We start from the raw sequence: 24,770 nt of genomic DNA on the forward strand, positions 1-24,770 counted from the left end.
CAGTCTTCTCAGGAGATATGCCTAACACCAATTGCTGGGATATAAATTAAAATTTATGGTGAAGTGCTTCAGATTACATATTCTGGAGCAAGGCAGCATAGCTTCAGATTCTGACTTTATTAGCTATATCAGCTAAGATAGTAATTGGTTTGTTAATATAATAATTAGCTTATTAGCTATACTGACCTTGGCAAGTTTTTTAAACTCCATGCCCCTGATTTCCCTTTCTGTTTATTGAGGATAAAAGCTAGCTTATAAGATTATTTTAAGGAATAAATAACTTCATAGAGGTCATGTGTTTACAATACTACTTGGCAAATTGCAAACAATCAGGACGTTAGAATTTACTGTAATTTTCACCAATAACGTCATCACCATTAGCATTCAACACCCCTACCTATAAGTCCTACTTTTCTAATTCCTGTGGATTTAAAAAACTCTAATTTGGTCCTTGTTCAACTTTCTTACTGTCACTGATCTCTGGAAGGTGTGCCTTCTACTAACGGACAAAGAAATCCAGAGGAAATTCCTGTGCCCCCAAGATCTCAAAGACCTCCAGAGGCCAGGCCAAACAAAGACTTAGTCTTTGGAAGCTTTCCTAAATGCATACATGGTGTTTGCAGAAGAACTACTTCCAGATGGTAGGTAGGAAACAGATGGTGAGGATGTCCTTAGAATTCAACTGAGAAGCAGAGTAAGGTAGTTCAGATGGATTCATCTTAATTTATATGCTTTCTAAGATCTCCAATTTGACCAGTACCTGAGGTTGGCACTGTAAGAGACAAGAGAGGGACAGGTATAAAAGTGTGTACAAAGCTTGAAGACCTGAAGAGCAATCAAGAGACAAGATGCACACAGACTTGTTAAATACAATGCAACATGTGACTAAGTAGCATGTCTTGTGCAGACAGGAAGTGGTGTGAACATCAGAAGTCCTTGTGAGCCAGAAAGGTAGAAAATACTCATGTAAGAAATGTTTCGCAGTAGAAGCTTGCCTTGTAACAAATCACTATCCTCTCAGACCCAAGCCAGAGGATTACACAGATTAGATCATGATTCAGTCTAAAATGACTTGGATAAAATAGGTTTAAAAAAATCGTAACAGACTTGTCATTTCTGGCTTTCATGGTCTACGGACTTTGGACCAGCTATGGGAATAAGGGACGCTCTAACCTTTATAATCTCCTTCCAGGGGGTGGTTAGGAGCTGTCATCAAGCCCAAAGACATTTCAAAAAAGTTACTGAGCACCACACCAGTGGAACTGAAGCAATGAGCCATTATGAGGAGACAGGTTTCAGACAGAAATAGTCATATAAGGAAGCACAAAATGAAAGACATTTCTCAAACTTCTCTGCATAAGAAGATATTAGCTTGTGTTTGAAAGATTCAGCTAATTTTACCACCAGTACCCAAAATGTTAAGTCCCGTAGGTTAAAACTGTATTTGTTTGGGAAGAAATCTATGAGGTCAATTAAAGCTAACCTTTTTCAAATCCTGTAATATTGCCTGTAATGGACCAATCTTTAACTCTAGACAGGAGGAAAAAAACATGAAAAATGTTTTAGCAAAGGTGTTTAAATCCCACTGAGGGAGTTTTTTAAAGGGGAACATGAATGTTTAAAACCTTGGAGATTCTGCAAATGTCATAACTTTCTATCAAGGTAAGAGCATGATCAACTGCAATGATCATATTACATACATTTGAAAGACAGAAGCCCTCACTATAAGGATAAATGTTTTCTTAGATCTTTCGAAGTGATTTTTGTAATTTAAATATTTTTAAAATTTCGTGAGAATGTATTATTTAATGAAATAATATATTTAATTGTGTGTGTTAGAGAAAATGATTGCTTTGAAGGCAACTATTTGCTCCCAAAGCTTGGATTTCTACATAGATGATTTCCACATCTTTGATTGATTTTTAAGATTGTTCTTAAATCAGGATTTATCTCAAGAAAAAAAGTAAATTGAAGGTTTTAAAATGTAACTGGTTTTGGCATTTTATTTGTTAAACGTGCATATATTCACCACATTTATAATATCACTTTTAATAAGGTTATAAAGATCAAATATTAATAATTTATCCCAGTGTGTATGTATGTGTGTGTGGTTATGCATATATATATATATATATATATATATATATATATATATGTATATTTATATATGCTTATATATAGGTATATGTATATGTATATGTATATATATAAGCATATATAAACATGGATCTCTATATAAAGTCTTCAGATGTATTGGTCTTATATAGAATTGCACAATTATTCATTTTACTAAATAATAGGATTATACATCTCCAATGTCGAAACTTTATAACCTGGTTCAAGAAATATTGTGATAAATAATGCTTATCTCAGTAAAAATGAGATATTAGAGGCATATGTCTATAAGACAGAGGTTCTACCAGTCTTAAGACCATCTCACACTGAAGAATTTACACATATTTATACACACAGGAAGAAACCCTGAAACTGAAAACAACAGAACTATATGAAATACAAAATACTGTTAAAGGAAAAAATATAAACAATATCCACACTTCTTCCTAGGTCCCAACTGTCACACTCCTGAAAATACTTACGTTTTGTCTAAATTTATGTAAATAGTTCCATATGTTACATGATGACTACAAGAGGTACAGGGGGCTCTGATTATCAGAAAAATAACAATGCTACTTACTGCAATTGTTTCTTTAGAAAACTTAGCTGTTAAAACTAGCCAAGTCATGAGTTTGTTGTTCTGTGTATTAAAACAGATCCCCTGTGGATCCCCCCACCCCACCCCCACCCCGGCCCCATTGCTTAAGAACACAGACCCTGGAGCCATATTGCTGGAATCAAACCCTGGCTTTATCATTTCCTCATGTGTTTTCTGATTCCTCACCTATAAAACAGACATGGTAATGGAATCTTTCTCATGTGATCACCGTGAAGATTAAATGAATTAATATATGCAAAGTGCTTAGAATACTGTTTGTCAAACAGTAAACCCTGCATGTTCTGGTTCTTATTACTGCTTTCAATAAGTAGTTTTTAACTGCACACAGACACATTGTAAATCATTTCCCAGTGAGTGTTTAACTCCCATGCACTATAGGGAGACCAAAAAACAATAAATGGTGGTCATCAAACGGAGATGCTATAGCACTCTCTTATAACAGATTTTAGATGAAAAAATGCTTAATCTTTGCCAACAATGTTTCATCGGCATCAGAAGAGCCACATAATCAGATTTAACCAGGCAAAATGAAATTATTGAAACCTGATGCTCCTGCAGTATTAAGGAAAAAAAAAAAAGATGATCTAAGATTTAATAAATGAAACCTTCTCGGTTTTAGTGACTTTTGCTAAGAAGCTCGGAGTACTTTACAAATATTCTAATTAACCTTTGGCATATTCATTGAAATAAGAGGCATTCACTGCTTCTATTTTTTCTAATATGTATTATTTAAAATGACTTAGCAGGCTGAGACTACAGAAGATTTAGAAGTGCAAAACTATCCAGACTATCATTCGAACAGTTCCATTTAAGAATTATTAAGACTTGTGGGGTGCCTGGGAGGCTCAGTCGGTTAAGCATCCGACTTCAGCTCAGGTCATGATCTCACAGTCTGTGAGTTCGAGCCCCGTGTTGGGTTCTGTGCTGACAGCTCAGAGCCTGGAGCCTGCTTCAGATTCTGTGTCTCCCTCTCTCTCTGCCCCTCCCTACTCATGCTTGGTCTCTGTCTCAAAAATAAATAAAAACATTAAAAAAAATAAAAATAAATTTAAAAAAAGAATTATTAAGACTTGTGTCTTAAAAATGGAAAATGTATTAAAAAGGAATAAATCTAATGGCTATCAAAAGGGTACTTTTTGACCTAATAAAAAATAAACATTACAAAACAGGGTATGACAATGGCCAGAACTCAGGGGTAAAGAGGAAAGAGATCCTAATTCTGTGCTTGTTCTTTCACTAACTAAATGTGACCCTCTGTGTGTCTCCAAAGTCAGGACCTGAGTTAAATAATACAAAGGAGTTGGTCCAGAGAGTAGAACATGGAGGTTAAAGAATCCTGAAGGCAAACTGTGCCAATCATGCAGTTCTTCTTGTAGATTTCCAGTGGTAGAAAACCGACTGTGTCCTAAGGTGTTAGGGCCAACTACAGATATTTCTAGCAGTTGAAAATGTTTTTATGTAGCCACATTTTGGGTCTTCCCATATCTCTAAGCTCCCCCGCTTCTCAAATAGTCTACAATTCCAAATGTGGAATACAATGGAGCCCCATAATAGCAAAATTGCTAAATGATGAAAGAGAATTTTAAATGGAAGCAGAAGGGTGCTATTCTCTGCTACATTTTGTTTACCATCATTAAGCACCAGCAAGAATAACAAGAGGGGGTCAGAGGAATTGTAGAATGTTTCCTGTACCTTCAACTTGACCAAGTGCTCTACCAAATGGTAGTTTTCTTACTGAGAAGAAGGTTTTGCCTTCGACACTTCAGAGGAGTCCATGCCAGCTAGACTTCCCCTCTAGCACCCCAGGGACTTCATATCAGGAATAACCTTCTACTCTGAGAAGGAAGAAGTAGTTGTGGTTGAATTAGATCCATGACCTCTGGATAGAAGAAGACCTCCATAGAGAAGACTACTCATATTGTGGTATGAAGAGCATGCTAACTTAGGGAACATTGTGTTACCAAGGTGTGACGAGATAAGAAAAGAAATTAAGAGTTTATAAGTTGTGTAGTTCACGGATTATGTGATGGCACCAAGTACATGATCAGCAGATACTTCTCCTTGAGGGCTGTTGAGTGCTCTTAGTAAGCCACATGTTATACAAGCTGTATGCTAATCACAAGTAGTAAGACCACAGATAGGTCTGTCATGTATTAAAAAGTTAGACAACCCCCACAGCAGATAATTTGAGAACCACACCTGATAAGGCTCAATAAGAGACTTGTAGGTTTTGAGTTGAATCTTTTCATCTCCTTCCATGATCTTCAACTCCTAGGCTCCCAACACTTGTCCATTTACCATAAATGAACCAATCATTTACTTTGTTTTGTCCTCAACTTCCCTAGGCTAAAAATCCAGTTTTCCACTTACAACATTCATTTTTAATAAAATTTAAACATGATAAAAAAATAGATGTTTTATGGGATTTTTTATATGGAGGCTGACTCCAAGTTTGTGTTAACATGAAACAAAATAGCAAGCTGCTTCAGAGAATGAGTTTATGAATTTAAGCTATATTGTCATATGTAGAGCAAATGAAATTAAATTCATTCTCAGAAGAAATTTTGTAATAAGGATATCCACCTTCCCAAGATCATTACAGTCCAGTGGAAAGAACATCTAATTTAAGATGTTGGGAGTCCTGGGGTCCAGTATTAGCCCTGACACTAACTAGTTCTGTGACTTTCATGAAGTCTCTAAATCTTCTACATCAAAATTTTCTCCTCTCTGAAAATGGCGGTTTGAATGAGCCAATTTCTAAAGTCTCTGACAACTTTAAAATTTCATACTTCTAAGAAAATTATTTTCCCTTAAAGTAGTTCCCTGATGGAGGAATAATTTTCCCAGATGTGTATTTACTGCCGAAAGACAGACTGACCTCCCTGCACTCCTTTGAGTTGCTCTTTATTGTAAATTTAGCATTATCTCTTTCTTAGAGGTTGAAATCATCCAACAAATGAGGCATTGACCCTATTCCCAAAAAGCATGCCTTTGTCTTGGAGACATGAGCTCCAGTTTGCAGATATCTCTGGGGTTGAGGAGTAATTCACAGGGGCCTAATCGTGATCGAATGGCTTCCATAAAATACCAGTATCTATAAGGTACTGTTTATTGAATTGTTGTTTGTCTCACAGGACGTTTCTCAGGGGGGATCTTCAAATGCCTAACAATCCAAAATAAAGCCATCTGTCCTCCCTTAACTCATAAAGCCTACAGCATTAACCCAGGTCCTAAATAGAGTTAGGAATTAAGTGAGCCCCCAGGACCACTTGAGCATGAATAACCACGCCAGAGTTGATTCCACAGGTATTCCATTTATTGCTTATGGCCCCAAATCATGTTTTAAGCTTCTCTGCACTCCTGAGATGATATACCCTATGCTTGCCAAAGATGCTGTCTAGTGTGTAGGGGCTGGAATTAGCTCAGAATTATCAGTAATTCCCATAATGTATTTCATTTTCAAAACAAATGGAGGGGAGTGTTGATGCAAATGAAGACAAATTCAGGAAAAAAATTGGAAAAATATGGAAATTACAGAGTAAAATGTAAAATGTCTAATCATAGATCATTATTCAAAAGAATAGAAAATCCATATCTAAGCAATATGAAAACTAGGAAAGTATATTTTAACAAAGAAAGTAAGACAATGAGATAATGTAATGTATAGATGCATATATCATATGCATCATATTTATGGTTTATTATTGAATCTATCAAAAAGCTGAATAAGGGAAAAGACAAAATCATAGAACACTTTGAAATGAAATATTCAGTCCTCATTTTCTAAAATATAGTTGCAATTAAAATTGAATACGTACATAAAAAGCATATAAATACAGCACAGTTTCCTGATCTGAATTTCAACTTGAAAAGAACATTTATATTCTAAGTTTTCTAGAAAATATAAGAGTGAATGGCAGTTCTTTCATAAATAAAGCAGCGAAAGCATGTGATTTATCTCAAGGCTGTCCCCAGCAAAGGCATGCTGTCAGGTATTGAGAGGGACATACCAGAAAGCAGTAAGACAATGCCAACTGAAGGTAAGTAGATGAAGGGGAATGGAGTCAGTAAATAGAGTCCTGGAGTTAGCTAGTCACTCCTTGGTCCAATGGGCCTTGAAGATCTGTTCTTAGTGACCACATTTCATTAGGCAAATGCTGTCATTGATAACAGTGTTCTTTCTTCCCCAACTGAAAGCAGCAAAAGGATTCTGAGCCAATGTCTTACATCGTTAATTGGCAAGATCCCCTTTTCCTTCAATGGTTGCCTCAGTGCTTCCAATGTTTCCCTGTAGTGAATTGGACTCGGCTCAACTACCAAACTGAAGTCCAAGGATCATCAACATTGGCTTCCTATGTGAAAAGGAAGAATCCCTATACTATTTGGACCACTGGGATTTTGAATGGCTTTAGGATGCATATTCTCAGACCTCTTTTGCTGGGGGGGGTGTGCTTTCTTTACCTGCAGAAATCAAAGATATCTACCTATGAGAAGATGTGGGCATTTATGAGCAGCAGGCAGCAGACAGCCCTGGTAAAAAACAGTGATGAAGGGATCCAACGAGTACTCACCACTGACTATGCCCTATTGATGGAGTCCACCAGCATTGAGTATGTGACGCAGAGAAATTGCAACCTCACTCAGATTGGGGGCCTCATTGACTCCAAAGGTTATGGAGTGGGAACACCTATCGGTAAGAGAGGCAAGGCATCAGCCAAGACTGAGATGGGCAATGTCAATTATGAAGGATAGAAGGGAATAAACTCAGAGATACCTACTCCACACTCTGAGAAGTCCTACAATGCCTTTAGTGGACCAATAAATAAGGGAAATACTCATGTAGATCAGAGGCATGTTTTGAATTGACCATTCCCAGATATTTAACTTAATAAACTTTCAATCCATATTTCTTTTGAGTTCTACCACTAGATATTTGTTTGAATATATAGACTGTATTATTTTTACCTTCAAAAAATATTTTTGTAGACAAGGAACAACTCTTCCCTTTATTTATATAAATTTTTTAATTAATTTATTTATTTGGGAAGGGGGGTGGAGGTGCAGAAAGAGAGGGAGAGAGAGAATCCCAAGCAGGCTCCAAGATGTCAGTGCAGAGCTTGACACGGGGCTCAAACCAACAAACAGTGAGATCATTACATGAGCTGAAATCAAGAGTCAGATGCTCAACAGACAGAGCCACCCAGGTGCCCTGCTCAAAAAATATCTTTAAAAGAATATCTTCCTGATTAATCCTCTTGACGTTATTTCCTTCAGTTCCTATACATGCCTATATAATTTTTCTATCTTAAATTATATTAGAATATAATGAAATTAATTATGCATGTAGATGATAAAAATTGAAAGGCTAAAGTTCCATGTCAATAGAAGTAAAATGAAAACTATATCTATAAAAGAAAAAAGTTAAAGATTAACTTATAGTTTTTTTCTGGCAATGTGTTAGATACAGTCAAGGATAACTAAAACCTCCAAATATTCCTATTTCTGCATTTTGTGCTACTGCTTTCTCTAGGGATATTATTGCCTTGTCGGCATACAGACACATACAGCAAGGTTTTCTTGTGTGTCTAACATATAGAACTATATTCTATACTTAAAGGACGATTATGGATTCCTCTCTATAGAAAAGTGTATTGGATAATGTTCGGGAATGGTGGTAATATGCTTTTCTCGAATGAGTCATTAGTAACTTTGTGATAAGCATTCCAAATTTTTTTTAATGTTTATCTTATTTTTGAGAGAGACAGTATGAGTGGAGAAGGGAAGAGTGAGGGGGGAGACAAAAAATCAAAGCAGGCTCCAGACTCTGAGCTGTCAGCACAGAGCCCAACGTGGAATTCAAGCCCACAAACCGTGAGATCATGACCTGAGCCAAAGTCAGATGCTTAACCAATGGAGCCACCCAGGTGCCCCATGATAAACATTCCAAAGAAGAGGAATCAGAGGCCATCTTAGACCACCGGGCTAGTCTAATAAGCAGAAATCTTGGTTACAGTCAAGTCATATGTCATATTATAAAGAATCCAAGGTAGATTAGATGTGCTTGTTTATAGATAGTATTATTTTTGTTTTTTGAAAGGGATTGTCCAGTCCAACCCTCAACATTAGACAGGGATCAAAAATTCAAATGCTTACAGAGGCCAAGCAGATATTATAATTGAATAAGCTTGTTTGCTTGAGGAAGCAATAGGGAATGTAGCAACTTTGGAAAATTAGAGACCGCATGACACATCTAAAGGGGGCACCTGCCTTTTAGGTTAGTCAGTTACACGTGTGAGAATTTGAACACAAGTATGTAGAGATTCCATTTTTCATTTAAAAAAACCCAGATTTGGCGCCTGGGTGGCACAGTCGGTTGGGCGTCCGACTTCAGCCAGGTCACGAATTCGCGGTCCGTGAGTTCGAGCCCCGCGTCAGGCTCTGGGCTGATGGCTCGGAGCCTGGAGCCTGTTTCCGATTCTGTGTCTCCCTCTCTCTCTGCCCCTCCCCCGTTCATGCTCTGTCTCTCTCTGTCCCAAAAATAAAAATAAATAAATAAATAAATAAATAAATAAATAAATAAATAAAAATAAAAAAATAAAAAAACCCAGATTTTAGGGGTGCCTGGGTGGCTCAGTCGGTTAAGCATCCAACACAGGTCATGATCTCATGGTTTGTGAAGTCAGGCCCCGTAGCGGGGATTCTCTTGGGATTCTCTGTCTCTCTCCCTTTCTCTCTGCCCCTCCTGCTCTCTTTCTCTGTCTCTCTCAAAATAAACAAACTTAAAAAAATGAATTGAAAAGCTTAAAATTTCGGATTTTAAGTGGACTGTCCTAATATTAGGACATTCAGCCACAAATTCATTAAAAAAAGAGAGACTAGGTATCCCATATTCAGCTTTTGATCAGTATTAATTTAATTAACCAAATAAAGATCAACTTTCTTTACATTTCAGCATGAACACAAACCAATTTTACTCCCTGCTAACTGGTGTTAGAAATGTATGCTACGGAGAAATTAACTCTATTATTGTTACTAAGAATATATTCCGAATAAATCTGCAGAACGATTTAGCTAAGGAAACTATAATACTTTCTGGTCTCTTTCTTTTCAATAACTTTCCCTGATGACAGTAGTAATACTGCCAGTAAAGTGTATATTTGTGTTTCCCCAAATGGAAAACTCTCCTGTGATTAAGCCAACATGTTCTGCAGGGGACTCAGTGGGATTGTTAGACATTAATTAAAAGAATACCGTGACTCTTTTTGACAAAAGTCTATTTCCCCAACCAAGCTTTGTCACCTCATTTTTGATAACATGGGTGGGGGGAGTGAGGCAGATGCTATTTTTATATATTCCATAACTGCTGCCTTCAGGTAAATGGGCCGATAAACGGATCATAAGTCAGACAAAAACACGAGGAGTGGGTGCTTTTGCCCAAATCTCTCCAAATCAAGACCTTAAGACTGATTGCATTATATTCTGCGTCTTCTCAGAGCAGTAATTGTGGTCTCCACCTAGAATTATGTTTAGATTAAATCGTAGAGTTGAAAACTGCACTTTTCTCATTTTGTCTTCCACCCCATAAGCCCACGTGACCACCTTTCAACTAGGCCTTGCTCACCAGATTTCCTGTCTGGCAATAATGATGGAAAATAACAATGGGTCTCACTCCTCCTGAGAATATTTGTCCTTTACTATAAGACTTTTCATGGGCATTTCTTCCAATGAACAGAATATAACACTATGGTTAAAATTTGGGGGTAGGGCAAATAGAAAGGAAGCAAGGGGCTTCTTTCTGCAACAGTCCTGAATCAATGCAGCAATTTAAAAATTACTCTGGCCTCCTGTAAATGAGGCTGACCCTCTGATGAGTATCACTGTATTTTATATGATATGATATAGAGATTTGAATGTTCCAATTCAGTCTACTTTTTGCCAATCTCACCCATACTCTGACACACAGGATCCAAAGTTGAAGAGCCTTTCCCCCTCCCTAGATAAAGAGAAATACACTCCAGGAATTTTTCATACTGGTTATAAACCTGTCAGGCTTTTAAACCAAAAACAATGAAGGAATAATTGGAACAGATGGCAGGCCTCAGAGAGAATACATCCCTTGGGAATACAGCTGTTGGATAAATTTGTGAGATGCTTCTTCTATGATGAATTGACTCTTTAAGAAAGCTCAGTTGCTATTCGGGAAGATCTGTGTGTGTATATATATATATGCTTTTTCAAGTGACTTGTCATAAATCACTTCTCATGTCACTCAGTCCACTTAAGTAACAACAACAAAGAATGAAGCTAAAATATATTCAGATACAAAAAGTTCTCCACACACTTCAGTTCTTGCTCTCACTGACTCCCTGAAGGCTTCAGACTCTTTCCCATGGTCAAAGATTGGCAAAGTCAGCTCAGTCACGACACAAGATTGAAGCCTTTGCTTCTTTGAGACTCTCAGGACAAAAGTTCTGGAAATGTGCTTCCTGAGGGATTTGAAATAAAGCTTCAAGACAATGAGAGCAGTTATGGCTTAAACAGGTTACCAGGAGGCTGGAAATTACCCTCCTTAGAGAATAACTTTAAACGGAGATCCGATCCCCATCTGTCTGAATGTTTCAGGTACTGTGCAGCCTGAAGGCAGAAGGGGAGCACCAGTCACCATTTACTGAGGGCCCACTGTGCATACTGCTAGGATTACAGTGGCAACTGCTACCATAAGAATCATTCTTAGGCTCTTCAAAGCATTTTATTATACATTGAAGCAAAGCTCTCCTGGTTTCACTTAATTGCTCACATGCTATGGGTATGTTAATGGTGCTAATTTTGACACTAACCATTATTCTGGGGGTGTTTAAGCAAGCGGTCAATATCTTTTAATATGGTTTACAAGAGCCATTGTCTCACCAAAAATCCATTCTTTTAATTGACAAGCCACAATCTAACTCCAAAACATTTTGCTCTTCTTTTAAACTTGATTTTGACTACTGACAATGACTTTAGGAAGTCTTGGGAGGAAAGAAAGAAAAATGACAAATGCCACAATGTGAACCTTCTGTTTTTCCAACATAAAATATGCCATGGAACATAAGGTTTGTGTATGTGGAGGTTGAAGGCAGGAAGGGGGGCAGGCTGTGGAGTAGAGAAAACAGCTTTCCTGGAAATAACACTAGGTAAGAAGTAAGAGGAAATGAGTTAAATCCTTGCCTCTGCCAGTAACTAGTACTTTTACTCATGCGTTCACATCCTAAATTTCTTGGAGTCTAAAATATGTGGACTGGACTATATGATTTCTAGATCTCTTTTGGTTCTAAGATGACACATTTTTCTACTTCCTATTGTATCTTTTGCATTTTTTTTTAATTTCTACCAAAAAAGAACTTTAAAGTTTGCAAACAGAAAGAGCCAAGGTGTACTACCTTCCTAATGAGTAGAAGAAATGCTAACGAAAATTCTTAACATCCAAGGAAAAATTGAGTAAATGCATCTTACCATCTTTTAATCTCTTCCTTTGCATTAATTGGCATAGGAATCCAGTACTGGACAAGATATGGCTACAGACAGATGCCAGTACTTTCAACATAATTAAAAGTTTGATGACATTACTAGAAGTTTGAGTATAAAAAATATCAATGAAGTCCTTGCAAATTTTCCAAACCTAACTGAATTTTGTAGAACCTTTGAAGTATCCAAAACCTAATATTAATGGCATATTACTAAGTGTATTAGTCAGTATGGACTATTTACTGTAACCAACATTTGCTATTTTCAAATGGCTTACACAGTAAATGTTTCTTGACCTTGTCATGGTCTGACATGGACTGAAAGAGAGACTTCTTCATGTAGTCATCCTGGGACCCAAACTCCTTCCAGTTGGTGGTTCCACTATCCCTAGTGCCTTGAAGTCCTTTCCTTCCTACTGCATATTTGGGGAAAGGGAGAGAGAAACTAGAGAATCATGTTGGGAGAATGTGAAATAGGACTGGAAATAGTCCTATGTCACTTCAGCTCCTAATGGCTGGAAACTGATCACATCACCATACTGAATGAATTGTAAGGAAGACTGGGAAATGTCTAGCTGCTGCCCTAGGAAGAAGACAAGATGGTACAGGTGTTCATCTAGCCAGACTGTCACAATATTAAACAACTGAGAAAAAATAGAATCTGAACAACAAAATCCCCCGACGTGGGGAGAGATTTATGAAAAATTCACCAGAAGCAAGCGTATGTCACAGAATCCCCAGCTCAGCTTTTCCCTGTTTAAAAGGAATAGACAGCCTGGGCAAGAGTTAATCTCAGCATGTCAGCTATCCATTCTCCAATTATGTTGATCTTTCAAAATATAGAATTCAACTTGTGTGCCCTTTGCCAATCAATTTGTGGATTGGGATTTCCCAACAGCCATAAAGTAGTTACCTTTAAGACAATAATCCTTCCTGACATCTTCAACCCTTTGGTGACCAATATCCAAATGACATTCCTTACAGGCTCTCCCTACCGGGATAAAATCACTATCGCTATCCTTCAACTACAAGAAGAGGGCAAACTGCATATGATGAAAGAAAAGTGGTGGCGGGGAAATGGCTGCCCAGAGGAAGACAGCAAAGAGGCCAGTGCTCTGGGAGTAGAAAATATTGGGGGCATATTCATTGTTCTGGCTGCTGGACTGGTCCTCTCTGTATTTGTAGCCATTGGAGAATTTATATACAAATCACGGAAGAACAGTGATATTGAACAGGTGAGTCATCTCTTTCTAGGATTAGGTAGTTTTTAGTTTGTGTTATCTGTCTTAAGTTTGGGGGTTTTAAAGATGTCTGCCCTTTTTGTAACAGTCTATTGAATTAGATGCCCAGAAGAGCCATTTCTGAGTTAGAGCAAAGAGCTCTTGAATCCCTGCCAGGTGCTGCTGGCACTGCGGTGCCATCATTTATTAATGAGAAGAAGGAAGCGCCTTATATACTAAATCCAATTAGCCCTATTTGGAACGGCAGTGCAGAAATTCCAAACCCAGTTAATTTCTTGAACAGTTATTTGCTCTTAAGATAGAAATCCTCGATAAAGCAGGCAAGAAATAAATCCAAAATTGGAAAAGATATAAAAAGATCTTTGAGAGAAATGTTACCATCCTTTCTGGAAGTGTGGATGCTGAGCACATGTATGAATGCAAAGCAATTTACATAAAGATATAAATGCAGTATTTTGAAACTGAGCATTTACCTCTCCCAAAACATGATCTATAAAAAGGTAATTCATCAGGATTTTTTGGTCAGGAATAGGATAAATAACACAGAATGACAATGAAATATATTAGAGACTTTATTTTTCCAGATTGTATTTAGGATCATAGTTGATTTCAACAGTCAACCATTTTTGCCTGTCACTTTTATTTTTGATGGAAATCACACCAGGAGCTCCTACCATTCTGTATAAGATGATTATATTAAAGATAATTCTTACATAAGCATACTAGAATAAACAAAGTACAAACCTCATGCCCATCATAGTGCATTAGACCACCCATTCAATTTAAAATTATTGTTAGAATTTTGAGACTATAAACTATTAATAACATGGCTAGTTTAATGCTCAGCTGTCACTGTCTTGAAATTACTAATCATTTTTAAACAAGGGGTTCCACATTTTCCCTTTGTATTGGGCCCCACAAATTATGTAGCCAGTTCTGATTAATAATTTCACACCACTCCCACCTCCTTTAAGTGGAAACTCTCTTTAAGCTCCCAAAGCTGGGGATGATTGATTATAACTTGGTTTTATCATGATAATTTTCCCAAAATTACAAGGCAATTGTGAGAACATTAAACACCCCTTTTTTAGATTTTTTTAGAGAAAACTATCTTTACTTAAAAGGGAAAATGGACTGTTCTGCTTTGTTTTAACTTTCAATTTGCTCTTGAGGTGTCTTGTTTTATGCAACTAATTTGAAAAATAAAAGCTTGTATATGTTATGCTTTTAATGTGCTTCTCATAATTGCCAGCTTCATTTGATTTAAATTTTCATTTAAACATTCATTTTTGCTTCTGATTTATTCATTTTTTTCTATATTTTTTTCTCATTTCTTTTTGCATGCAAGGCTTTTTGTTTCTTTTATGGACTGAAGTGTAAACAAACCCATCCAACCAACTCCACTTCTGGAACCACTTTATCTACGGATTTAGAATGTGGCAAATTAATTCGAGAGGAGAGAGGGATTCGGACACAGTCCTCAGTTCACACTGTGTAATCAGTTAAAAAAAAGTGTGCCCAGTAGAAATTGTTTCTGCTAATTGGTATTGTTGATGATATCTGTATCTTTTAAGCATAAATAGCCATAATTCTTTATCCTTTCAAGGTAGCAAAACTCATGGACTCTAGACATTGAATTCAATGCACTGAAAACAGATGCACATTCTGTGTTGAAACCGAGGTGTATTAGGGGCATATAAACTTCAATATATGTGTATTTTCCAGAATCTGCTATACCATCAAGACAACGGTTATCTTAGTTCTATATTTATGTGTTAAAAATAAGCAAGTCTTTCTTCATGAAAAAGTAGATGTAGATTTTCAACAGTGCAAAGCATAAAAACAAAATGCTAGTATGGTGGAATTCTTTTTATCTTTGTGGACCTTTTTTTTTCTTTTTTTTTTAAACTCCTGTTTTCCCTCTCCCTGTCCCTTCTGTTCTATGTAGATCCACATATTCAAACTACCCGAAACCCTAACTTTTGGTAGTAAGTCCATGACAACGTTGACGTTCAACTCAAATTGATTCCACTATTTAAAATGTATTATTTACACAAAGACTCAAGGTGTCTTATATTTTAAAAATTGAAAAACGTGATCCAGAAAATGGAAACTAAACTTGAACCCTCTGGCGTCACAGAAGAGCATTAGCTACGCTGAACTTCACTCAGAAAGGCACAACTCAGTTGAAAATGATTCTTGGGTCGAAATTCATTAACATCAAGCTCTCTCGTAACATTTACCTGACAACCCTCTGTAGGTTCAGATCATAGTATGTTCAGAGTCTCCAAGGAACTGTGGTTTTTTTCATGCTGCAGACTATTTCTTGCAAGCTCCAGACAAACTCCTAAACTAGGAACTAACACATAGCATCTTCTATTTTCCACTGACTCACTTTCACTATGCATTGACGAACATCTTTTCACAAGATGTAATTTTATTCCTTTCCTACTCACCCAGCATAGACTGGTTGTTCTCCTCACAATCTTTTCTGAGCATTAACACTTTCACAATCATTTCTTCGGATGCTTTGTCATTATCAATTCACTCCAAGTATATTAGGGAGAAGGGCAAGGAGGAGAAAATAAATAGAGGAAAGAATTTCCATACACATTAGTTACAGATCTCTAGATTTATTTTCCACCTGCATTCAAAATGCTGTAAATAATTCCCACTCTAACTCAGCTTGGTGACATAAGAAACCAACTGCATACTTAATTTGTTGTGATGGAGGATGTCTGCCTGCCCTCTGAGCTTCTTTTCCTCTTCACAGTGCGTAGGGGAATTGAGGATGCCTTTCATCTTCCCCCAGCATGGGATCAGTTGGTCTTTGTTCTCCTTTATGGGATTACCTTTGACATGTGAAGTTAGCCCCAAAACATATTTCTCAGAATTAAAGATAAGCCATCTGTGCAATCATGTAGCATTTTGCCTTCTCTTTGCTTAGCTTTAAATGGGTTCCAATTTTTGAACCACAGGTCCCTCCAGTCAAAACTATATTTCTCCAGTAACGCATGTATAGGAAAGTTGACTCCTGCCCTGATTTTCTCAGTCTTGCTTTCTTCTTTAAATAAATGTGCTTTTAAGAAAATATCTCTAAATTACACTAACATTTATCTACTGTTATTAAAGTGAAAGCAGCACACTTTGTCCTGGGTCAGAGTTTACATCTTCATAATCAATAGAGGCAAACATTGGGGTATTTTAGTATTCAGAATTAATTGATTCTGTATGTGGAAACCACAAATTACATGAGTTTATCTTCCCAAGGACTATTTAATAAATCAAAGATGCTACCAAAAAAGTTCAAGGGTGATTGATGAAGTTGAGATGATCAAGGGGTTAGCGATAACAAAATCTGCTTTTCTACAAAGACTCTCCTTTGAAAGTGTAATTCAGAGTTTGGGTAAACTTAATAGTTGTGTGCCACTTTAAGCTGTATACTACCTATTTCTGATATTTATATCTTATTTTACAGTTTTCAAAATGTTTTGAAATGATACAGCATTACATTTAATCCATTCAACAATTTTATTTCAGCTTTACTAACAGAGAAATAAGCAGTCAGCAGCCTGGAGTCCTAGAATTTAGAATTATAGGAGAATTTTCAAAATCAACCAAACTTAGGTGCAGGTTCTAGTACAGCCACATGCTGAATCACAGCAGACAAGTGACTACATTTCTCAGAGCCTTAGTTTCTTAGTAGGTAATATCAGGACATAATTTCTTGGTCATAAGGTACCATTGACAAGTGTTATTCAAATTAGATTTTCTGGTCAAGGAACCCATGGAACACTACTCTAAACTTTCTTTACGGCATGATATCTCAGTGTTTTTAACATGTTATGATGCATTGGGAATTTTCAACAAGATTGGAAAGCATTCAGTATTTCCCAAACTTATTACATAGCAGAATCTATTTTTCCCCTGAAGTATCTTGAGAGACCATTGTTCTACAGATCATACTCAGGGAATGCTGGCTTGATGATATGTACCTCATCCAGTGTTATTGTACAAAACACATTAACCATGCCTGGCACATCGTTGCCATTCAGTAAACAATGGTATTGATGACTGGGAGTAGTTTTTAAATTCTCTGAGCCCTAGTTTCCTCATTTGTAAAATAAGATAATTTGTTGACCTATATTTTCTTTGAGAATTAAATGAAATTCTATAATGGTATCGAAAATAAGATCATTTATAAGAATTCTGTTAACAGATATTGGTTAACAGATATTAGCTCCTTATAGAGAAATTAGGTATTGCTATCTGGTCATGTGGCCAGTAAGTACAATTTATCATGCATCTTAATACACAGTCTGTCTGGAAAAGAGGTTTTCCAATTTACAGGTTCAAACTCTCTCTCTAAAACCACTTTCCCTCACACAATCATTAAAAATCAAGGACAAGTTCATTGCACCCCAGGGAAGGACCCAAACTGGCAACACATGAGGATCCAGTAGAAGTCATGAACCTCATCTCTAGAAATTCTAATTTGATTAGTCTGGAAGGAGGGTAGGACAATAGTTTTTTAAGGTAGTCAGTTGATTTTACTGTGCAGTAGTGATCTAAAGCATAATCTTATGTGTGTAATCAGCATTCAATAATTCATTGATGTCTGTTGATTGATTCCAGAGGTACAACCACTAATTCTAAGCCAAGATATACTCACATATTTGGCATTCAATATTCAATAAACCCTTTATAAAAAGAGTTCAAAAAGAAACTGCACATCTTTGAGATAAAAATTTCATTATATTCAATTGATGACCTTCATGTTTAGTTATAGTTGCTAGACCTACTCAAAATGATCAAATAGGTAGTTTAATTGGTCTCTGTGCCCTTTTTTCCCGTGAAGAACTTCTATTCATTTCAGAAACCAAGGCTCCTTACACTTCTTTTTCTTTTTATACATGCCCTAGACAACCAATTCTTGACATCAAGTAAATGACTGCTGAAACCACAGTGACTCCAACAGGGGCCATTGCATTTTAAGTGAAATTTAGAAAAAAAGAACCTTGAACATGAAAGAAAAAATTCCAAACTCTGTTTTTTTTGCCATTAGTTCTCAGAACTTTGGTGTACCTCAGAATCAACCGGGGAAATTATTTAAAATATGGATTATAGGTTTTACCTCCATAGATTGCTTCTCAGTGAGTGTAATCCAGGAATTGGTGACTTTTTAACAAAATCTGAAAGCGAATGCTTAAAATTAGTTGTAGACATTAGTTTCCATAAAAAAAAAAAATAGCTTCAATATAGCAGTTTTCTCCAAAATTAGGTCATGACCATGAGTTTTTTTAGTACAAGGGATTTTTTAAAAATACCTTTCCTTACATGAGCTTTTTTTCCCCCAACAATCTTAAATACAGCTGTTTTACTTTAAAACTTTGGTAAGCATGAGTTTTCTTTAAAGCTAGATGGAACACAGCAATTTGACTTCAAGTGGTGAGGGTGAGATTTTATTAACATTGGCAGGTTATCTGTGGCTTATACTTTGAGGAATACTGTTTAAAGTTAGCAAGAGAGCAGAGAGGTGTTTGAAAAGATTGAACAGTGCATCGACAACTATGGAGCATATAACGCTGTCTAATCCAATTCCTGACAAGCCTGTTTATAATCCAATGCAATAAGGAAAAAAATAAAGTTTATTTTGTCTTAGACTAAAATTAGAAGTTGAATTATTTTAGAGTTTTTCCAGAAAAACTGCAACTACCTGAGGACACATGGTGGATAGAGATCATGCCCTTAGGAAAATCAGCTGGATTATATAGTTATAAACCTATCCCCCCCCAAAAAAATATTTCCAAATACCTCATTACATTTGACTAGCATTATATTATGTTCTATATGAGCCATCTATGGCAAAGCAGCAAAACAATGAATCCCAATTAGTTTCCAAGCCCGTGACCCTTTATACTATAAGGTCTATTTCCCAGTAAGCAATTTAAAAGTAGCCTGAACAGCCTTGAAAAGCAAAAGGAAAGCAAGGCATTCCTACTTCTCGGACTATTTTCTGCACATCTGACTGTGCCAAATGGCATTATTAATTAACTCTTATAGATAATGAAAAATTTCTGCTTGATGCTGCAGTTTTAACTTGCCTTTAGGAACCATCTCATTATGCTTCCCGCAGTTATGGAATTTTATGTCCAGATGCACAGGCATATTAAAATCATTTTTGCTTTCAAAATCCTCTCCGTAGAGACTGATATCATGGAAAATGGGATTCTCCCTTAAATTTTCAAAAAAATTCTACTTACACAGATGAGAACGTTTTGGTGATAAAAGCCCAAATGTTCTATGTGGTTACACCCACTACAAAATCTGAACTTTGTAGTCGTCAACCCAAATGGGGCTAATTGGCCAAATTGCACAACCCCACCGTGTCTCCGTGCTTCAGCATTTACACCCAGAAACACACAAAAAGCATAAGTAGGACCTGAGTGATGGAATGGAGTTACTGTCGCTCCTTTATCTACTAAGCTTAAGTTAGCAAAACCAGGATTTTCTTTCTGTCCAATTTTTAACTGAAGTGTTTAGACTTCAAATATTCAGATTTTTCCATTTCAAAAAAAGGTTGTTGCCCTGATCACGTTAGTCCTTACCAACCGTAGGAACTAAGAAACTACTGTCCCCAGGTAACCTACCCTAATATGCAATTATCTTTTAAAAAAAATTTTTTTAATGTGTATTTATTTTTGAGAGACAGAGAAAGACAGGGTGCAAGTAGGAGAGGGGCAGAGAGTGAGAGGGAGACACAGAATCCAAAGCAGGCTCCAGACACTGAGCTGTCAGCACAGAGCCCGTTGTGGGGCTCGAACTCATGAACTGTGAGATCCTGACTGAGCCAAAGTCGGACGCTTAAACTGACTGAGCCACCCAGGCACCCCGATATGCAATTATCTTAAGTCCTAAGTATCAGTTGGCACATTATCAGATGCTTCCACACGTTCTCATTCATTTCTTCTGTAGTCAGATCACTTTATTTAGCAAGTCATTTGGAGAAATCTCAATCAGGTTATTTCTGTAATTGTACAAAGAGGTTTTCCTTTGCCTGGAAACCCAAAAATTCATCAATTCACAGAGAGGCCAGGAAGCAATTAACATCCATTTAGAAATAACTTTTCCAGTGTACAGTGGCAGTGTCTTAAAACCAAACAAATTCTGAAAGGTGTAAATGACTCAACGAAAACATGACCTGGGAGTCACAAGCCAAGAGTTCAGGTCCCTGTACTGCTACTGAATAGCTATGTGACTTTGGGGAAGTCGTTGTCCCTCTCTTATTCTCAGTCTCCCCAGCTGTGACACGAAGGGATGACATTTTTTTCTTTTTTTTTTTTTTTTAAGTTTATCTATTTATTTTGAGAAAGAAACAGAGACAGCGAGCAGGGGAGGGGTAGAGAGAGGGGGAGAGAGAGAGAGAGAGAGAGAGAGAGAGAGAGAATCCCAAGCAGGCTCCTCGTCAGCACAGAGCTCGATGTGGGGCTGAAACCCACAAACCATGAGATCATGACCTGAGCCAAAATCAAGAGTCAGACACTTAACTGACTGAGTCACCCAGGAGCCCCGAAAGGGTGATATTTAAAGTTCTCTGCAATCACAGTATTTTTTTAAGTTTGATAGAAAGTGGGAAGGAAATAAAAAGAAGCAGGACCAAACAACAACAACAAAAAAAACCTTGACCAAATACCAAATACAAATATAAATATGATTGTGCAGTTACCTTAAACATACTAAATTTTTATTGTCATAAACAGAATTACCTTTTCCTGCCAGTGCTGCAGGATGAAATGGTCTACTCTGGATAAAGAGAAAACCGGCCATCATGGCATCAAAGAGTGAAAAAGTTCTCATCCAGTCATAAGCAAAGTGTTACAAACACAGGAAAGGCTACAAAAGTGGACTCATTCTTGACTTTGATGAGCCTACAGAGTAGGTGAAAGAAAGAAAGAAAGAAAGAAAGAAAGAAAGAAAGAAAGAAAGAAAGAGAAAGAAAGAGAGAAAGAAAACAAAATAAAACAAACCAACAAGCAAACAAGACATAGCTAGAAGTTATTCATAGCTATGGAATGGGTTATATTCTCAGTCACAATTCAAGAGAGGAGATGGGGAAACCTATTCTGTAAATGGAACTTCAGTAATTCTGTTAAAGAAAGACAAAGGGAAACAAAGAAAAAGGTTGATGTGCTTTTATTTTCTATTGTTTTTACCCCTATCCTCCTCCACCCTTAAGCATCAATGTTTTTATCTGTACGGCTTCCAAGCCAGAGATGAATCAGACTCTTAGCTTTTGAGTTTTAAGTAGACTTTACAAATTTGTAGTATAGACAAAAATCTTGGAAATCATGGCTTTCAGTCTCAAGAACCAGGTGTTTTGTTGAATAGATTAGTTGTTATTGGAAAAGCTTATCTGTAATTAACAAGAGCCAAAACCCAGAGGCCCAAGGTTGTGGAAATATACAAAATAATGATTTCTTCCCTCATGTTCCTATCCCTGACCAGCTTTTGACCACTAGGAAAGAAGGGAAGAATGGGAGGGAAGTCATTAAATCTTAGTGGTACTGGAATCCCTGAGAGAAGGCTTCATGGCCATCCATGAGCCAAGTCCCAACTTGAGGACAGGAAAATAGAAACCTCAGAAAAGTTCTGGGAGATCTTGAACAGAAAATGCCATATTGGAGTTTACAGGGTGTAGCCCAGGAGATGGGAAAACTTGAGAAAAATCTTACATCCAATTGTTTCCAAAATGGTGCAATAACAATATCTAGGTCATGAACCTATGAATAGCTTCGTAGAGTCCTGCTCAGTCCCAGAGCATCTCAGGGAAAACAGTGAAAACTCCATGGCACTTCTCAATGAAGAGCCTTGCAGAAGGGCTGAATCAGTGGATTGAAAGGTTGAGGTTGGAGTGGAAAAAGACTCAATGTGTAGACCTGACATGGAGACCATAGTGGGGCCACAAGCACTTAGAGGACTCAGCAGAGAAAGTGCAGCACTGATGGCCTCCTAGCATCCAACCCCAGTGGAAGCCAAAGAATGTAGTATGGCCATGGATCAGCTGCTCCCACCATCACCAATGCCCAGACCCTCTATTAAATTTTCCTAAGCCCAGATGCACCTGGGAAAGAAGAGAAGAAGAAGGGAGGAGGAGAGAGGTTCATATTAACTGAGCCATTAACCAAAAGAAACTCAGTTTTAAACAATGAGTGAGTTACATTGAGTTGACAACATCTACTAGTGGATGGGAACCTCTAAGGTAAGGTGGGATCTGTTCTTATTTTTTTACGGCATCACATGGTTTTCTTGCACACCTAAGTTTATAGCTTGAGAAAAATGTATGTCCACTACATGTGGGCATAAGCTAGTACCACAAGGACTCCACGGTTGTGCACATATACACTGTGGACACTAAAACCCTCCATCAGGTTCAATTTACCTCAAGGCCAAGGCCATTCTCTATATGAGAAGGGGCATGCAAAGAATTTCTTGGAATTATATATTTATGGCCCTAACTCAGCCTCTGAGTTGCAGAAAGGACAGGCCCTCTTCTCCATGTGGTAATGGAAAGTCAGTCCTCATAGTATCATCTCAAGTTCAGCGTGGAGGCCTGCTCAGGTACACATGAGGCCAATAACAGAGGAAGTGTGTAGGCCCCAAGCTTGCACAAGGGGCTGAGGCAGGCTTGGGAGACGTAGGGAAGCCAGAGAGAAGCCAGAAGGCCAGAGAAGAAAGTCATGGTGGCCTCTGATGGTGACTCCAGATAGGAGAAAGGCACTGTGGGTACCTTGGATTGGCATACAAAGCCACATCTCTGCCATTTTTAAGCAAGGAGGGTTGCTCATCTCAGATATGTCCAGCCCACCTGAAGCTTATCCTTACGGCAGAAACAACTTGCAGCTGTCTAGTCATAATGCTTGGGGGGGGACACTCTGCAGCCATCTCTCCAAACTCATCAGCAACTTTCATGCCCTCCTGGAGCAGGGGAAAGTCTCGCTGCTCTTGAGCACACTTCAGAGGTCATGGGAGACGGTCTCCAACCAGCCTGATGATCAGCTCTGATGATATTTCTGCACTCAGTGACTGCTTCCTCTGAATATGGGACAGAAAGTTGGCATGATTTCCTTGTGTTTTCAGGTCCCTTCATCTATTAAGCTGTCCCCACATCTATTTGCCTTATCTCACCCCATGAGAGTTTGACCCCAAAAGTTGCAAGTGAGGGGCCCCTTCTCTGGTATTCCTCAGCATCTAGGCTGTCCTAGCCCCTGGCTGGATGATTTTCCTTGAAAATAAACACAGAACAGTCCTAGCTTCATACCCCAGCCACAATCTCAGGGGCTGGGCCCTGAAGTCTCAAAGGCAAACTTTTACAATTCAAAGTGCCTTCTTTTTCCTTCTTTCAAACACCTAGCTGTTGTAATTAATAGCTTCAAAGACTGCAGTGGCTTCTATAGATCCACAAAAATCTATTTAAGAACTCAAAGCTGCAAATTTTACTTTTTTTCCTCTATGTCATCCCTACCCTGAGGGCAATGCATACAAAAGCTCTTGCTATAACTTTAAAAGTGAGAAAAAGGGTTCAGATTCAGAAGATTTGGTAAAGTACACGGATTAATATCAAAATGGAACATTGCTTCAGTGTTAACCTCACTTTTCAATGTTTTCTATGAAATTATTCCTAATGTTAGAGGAGAACAAACTAATACCCCCAAGAATTTTGTAGAGTCTTGGGCAGCCACCCATAGTGAAAAATTTCTTAAAGAATTCTTAAAAATAAATAAATTATATATATAATAATATACATATTATATATCCATATATATATATCCATATATATATATATCCATATATATATATACCCATATATATATATATATCCATATATATACCCATATATATATATATATATATATATATATATATATATATATATCCATTCTACAATAGACTTATTTACACTTATTCTAATGGAAGAAAAGTTTTCTAAATAAAATCTTTAAACAAAAATGAACCCTAGAAAGATGATCCTCATGTATCTAGTGTCATTGACTAACCTTGTGTCCCCCATAGGTGTATGTTTATGGTTTGAAGGAACTCAGATTGGAAAACAGAGAATTCTGGGATATGTTTTCATGCAGGGAATCAGCTTACATCTAGGATCTGAGACAGCAAAAATGTTGGCACCAAGTCTCAAGTGTGGGGGCAAAAAAAGTAAAATGGAGGAGACGAGAAGGAAAAGGACAGAGATGGTGAAAACATGACATTAAAATGAGCCAGGAGGGGCGCCTAGCT

At 37.4% G+C, this 24,770-nt stretch overlaps 1 protein-coding gene across 7 annotated transcripts in view; it reads left to right on the forward strand.

The window, feature by feature from the left end:
- Window positions 1-24,770, forward strand: part of GRIK1 (glutamate ionotropic receptor kainate type subunit 1) — a 370,160-nt gene that overhangs the window by 338,355 nt on the left and 7,035 nt on the right. For 4 of the 7 annotated variants that reach the window (XM_019467826.2, XM_019467828.2, XM_019467827.2 and 1 more), the window contains 2 exons: window positions 7,202-7,427; window positions 13,222-13,472. In XM_019467826.2, the coding sequence (XP_019323371.1) occupies window positions 7,202-7,427; window positions 13,222-13,472 (477 nt within the window). Of the gene's footprint in view, window positions 1-7,201; window positions 7,428-13,221; window positions 13,473-14,826; window positions 19,148-24,770 lie in introns of those variants that run through there. The other 3 variants (XM_019467829.2, XM_053903157.1, XM_019467831.2) reach the window with 2 other exon arrangements.

This window comes from Panthera pardus, unplaced genomic scaffold (genome assembly GCF_024362965.1).
Source record: "Panthera pardus isolate Hobbes unplaced genomic scaffold, ASM2436296v1 HiC_scaffold_16, whole genome shotgun sequence".
NCBI lineage: Eukaryota > Metazoa > Chordata > Mammalia > Carnivora > Felidae > Panthera > Panthera pardus.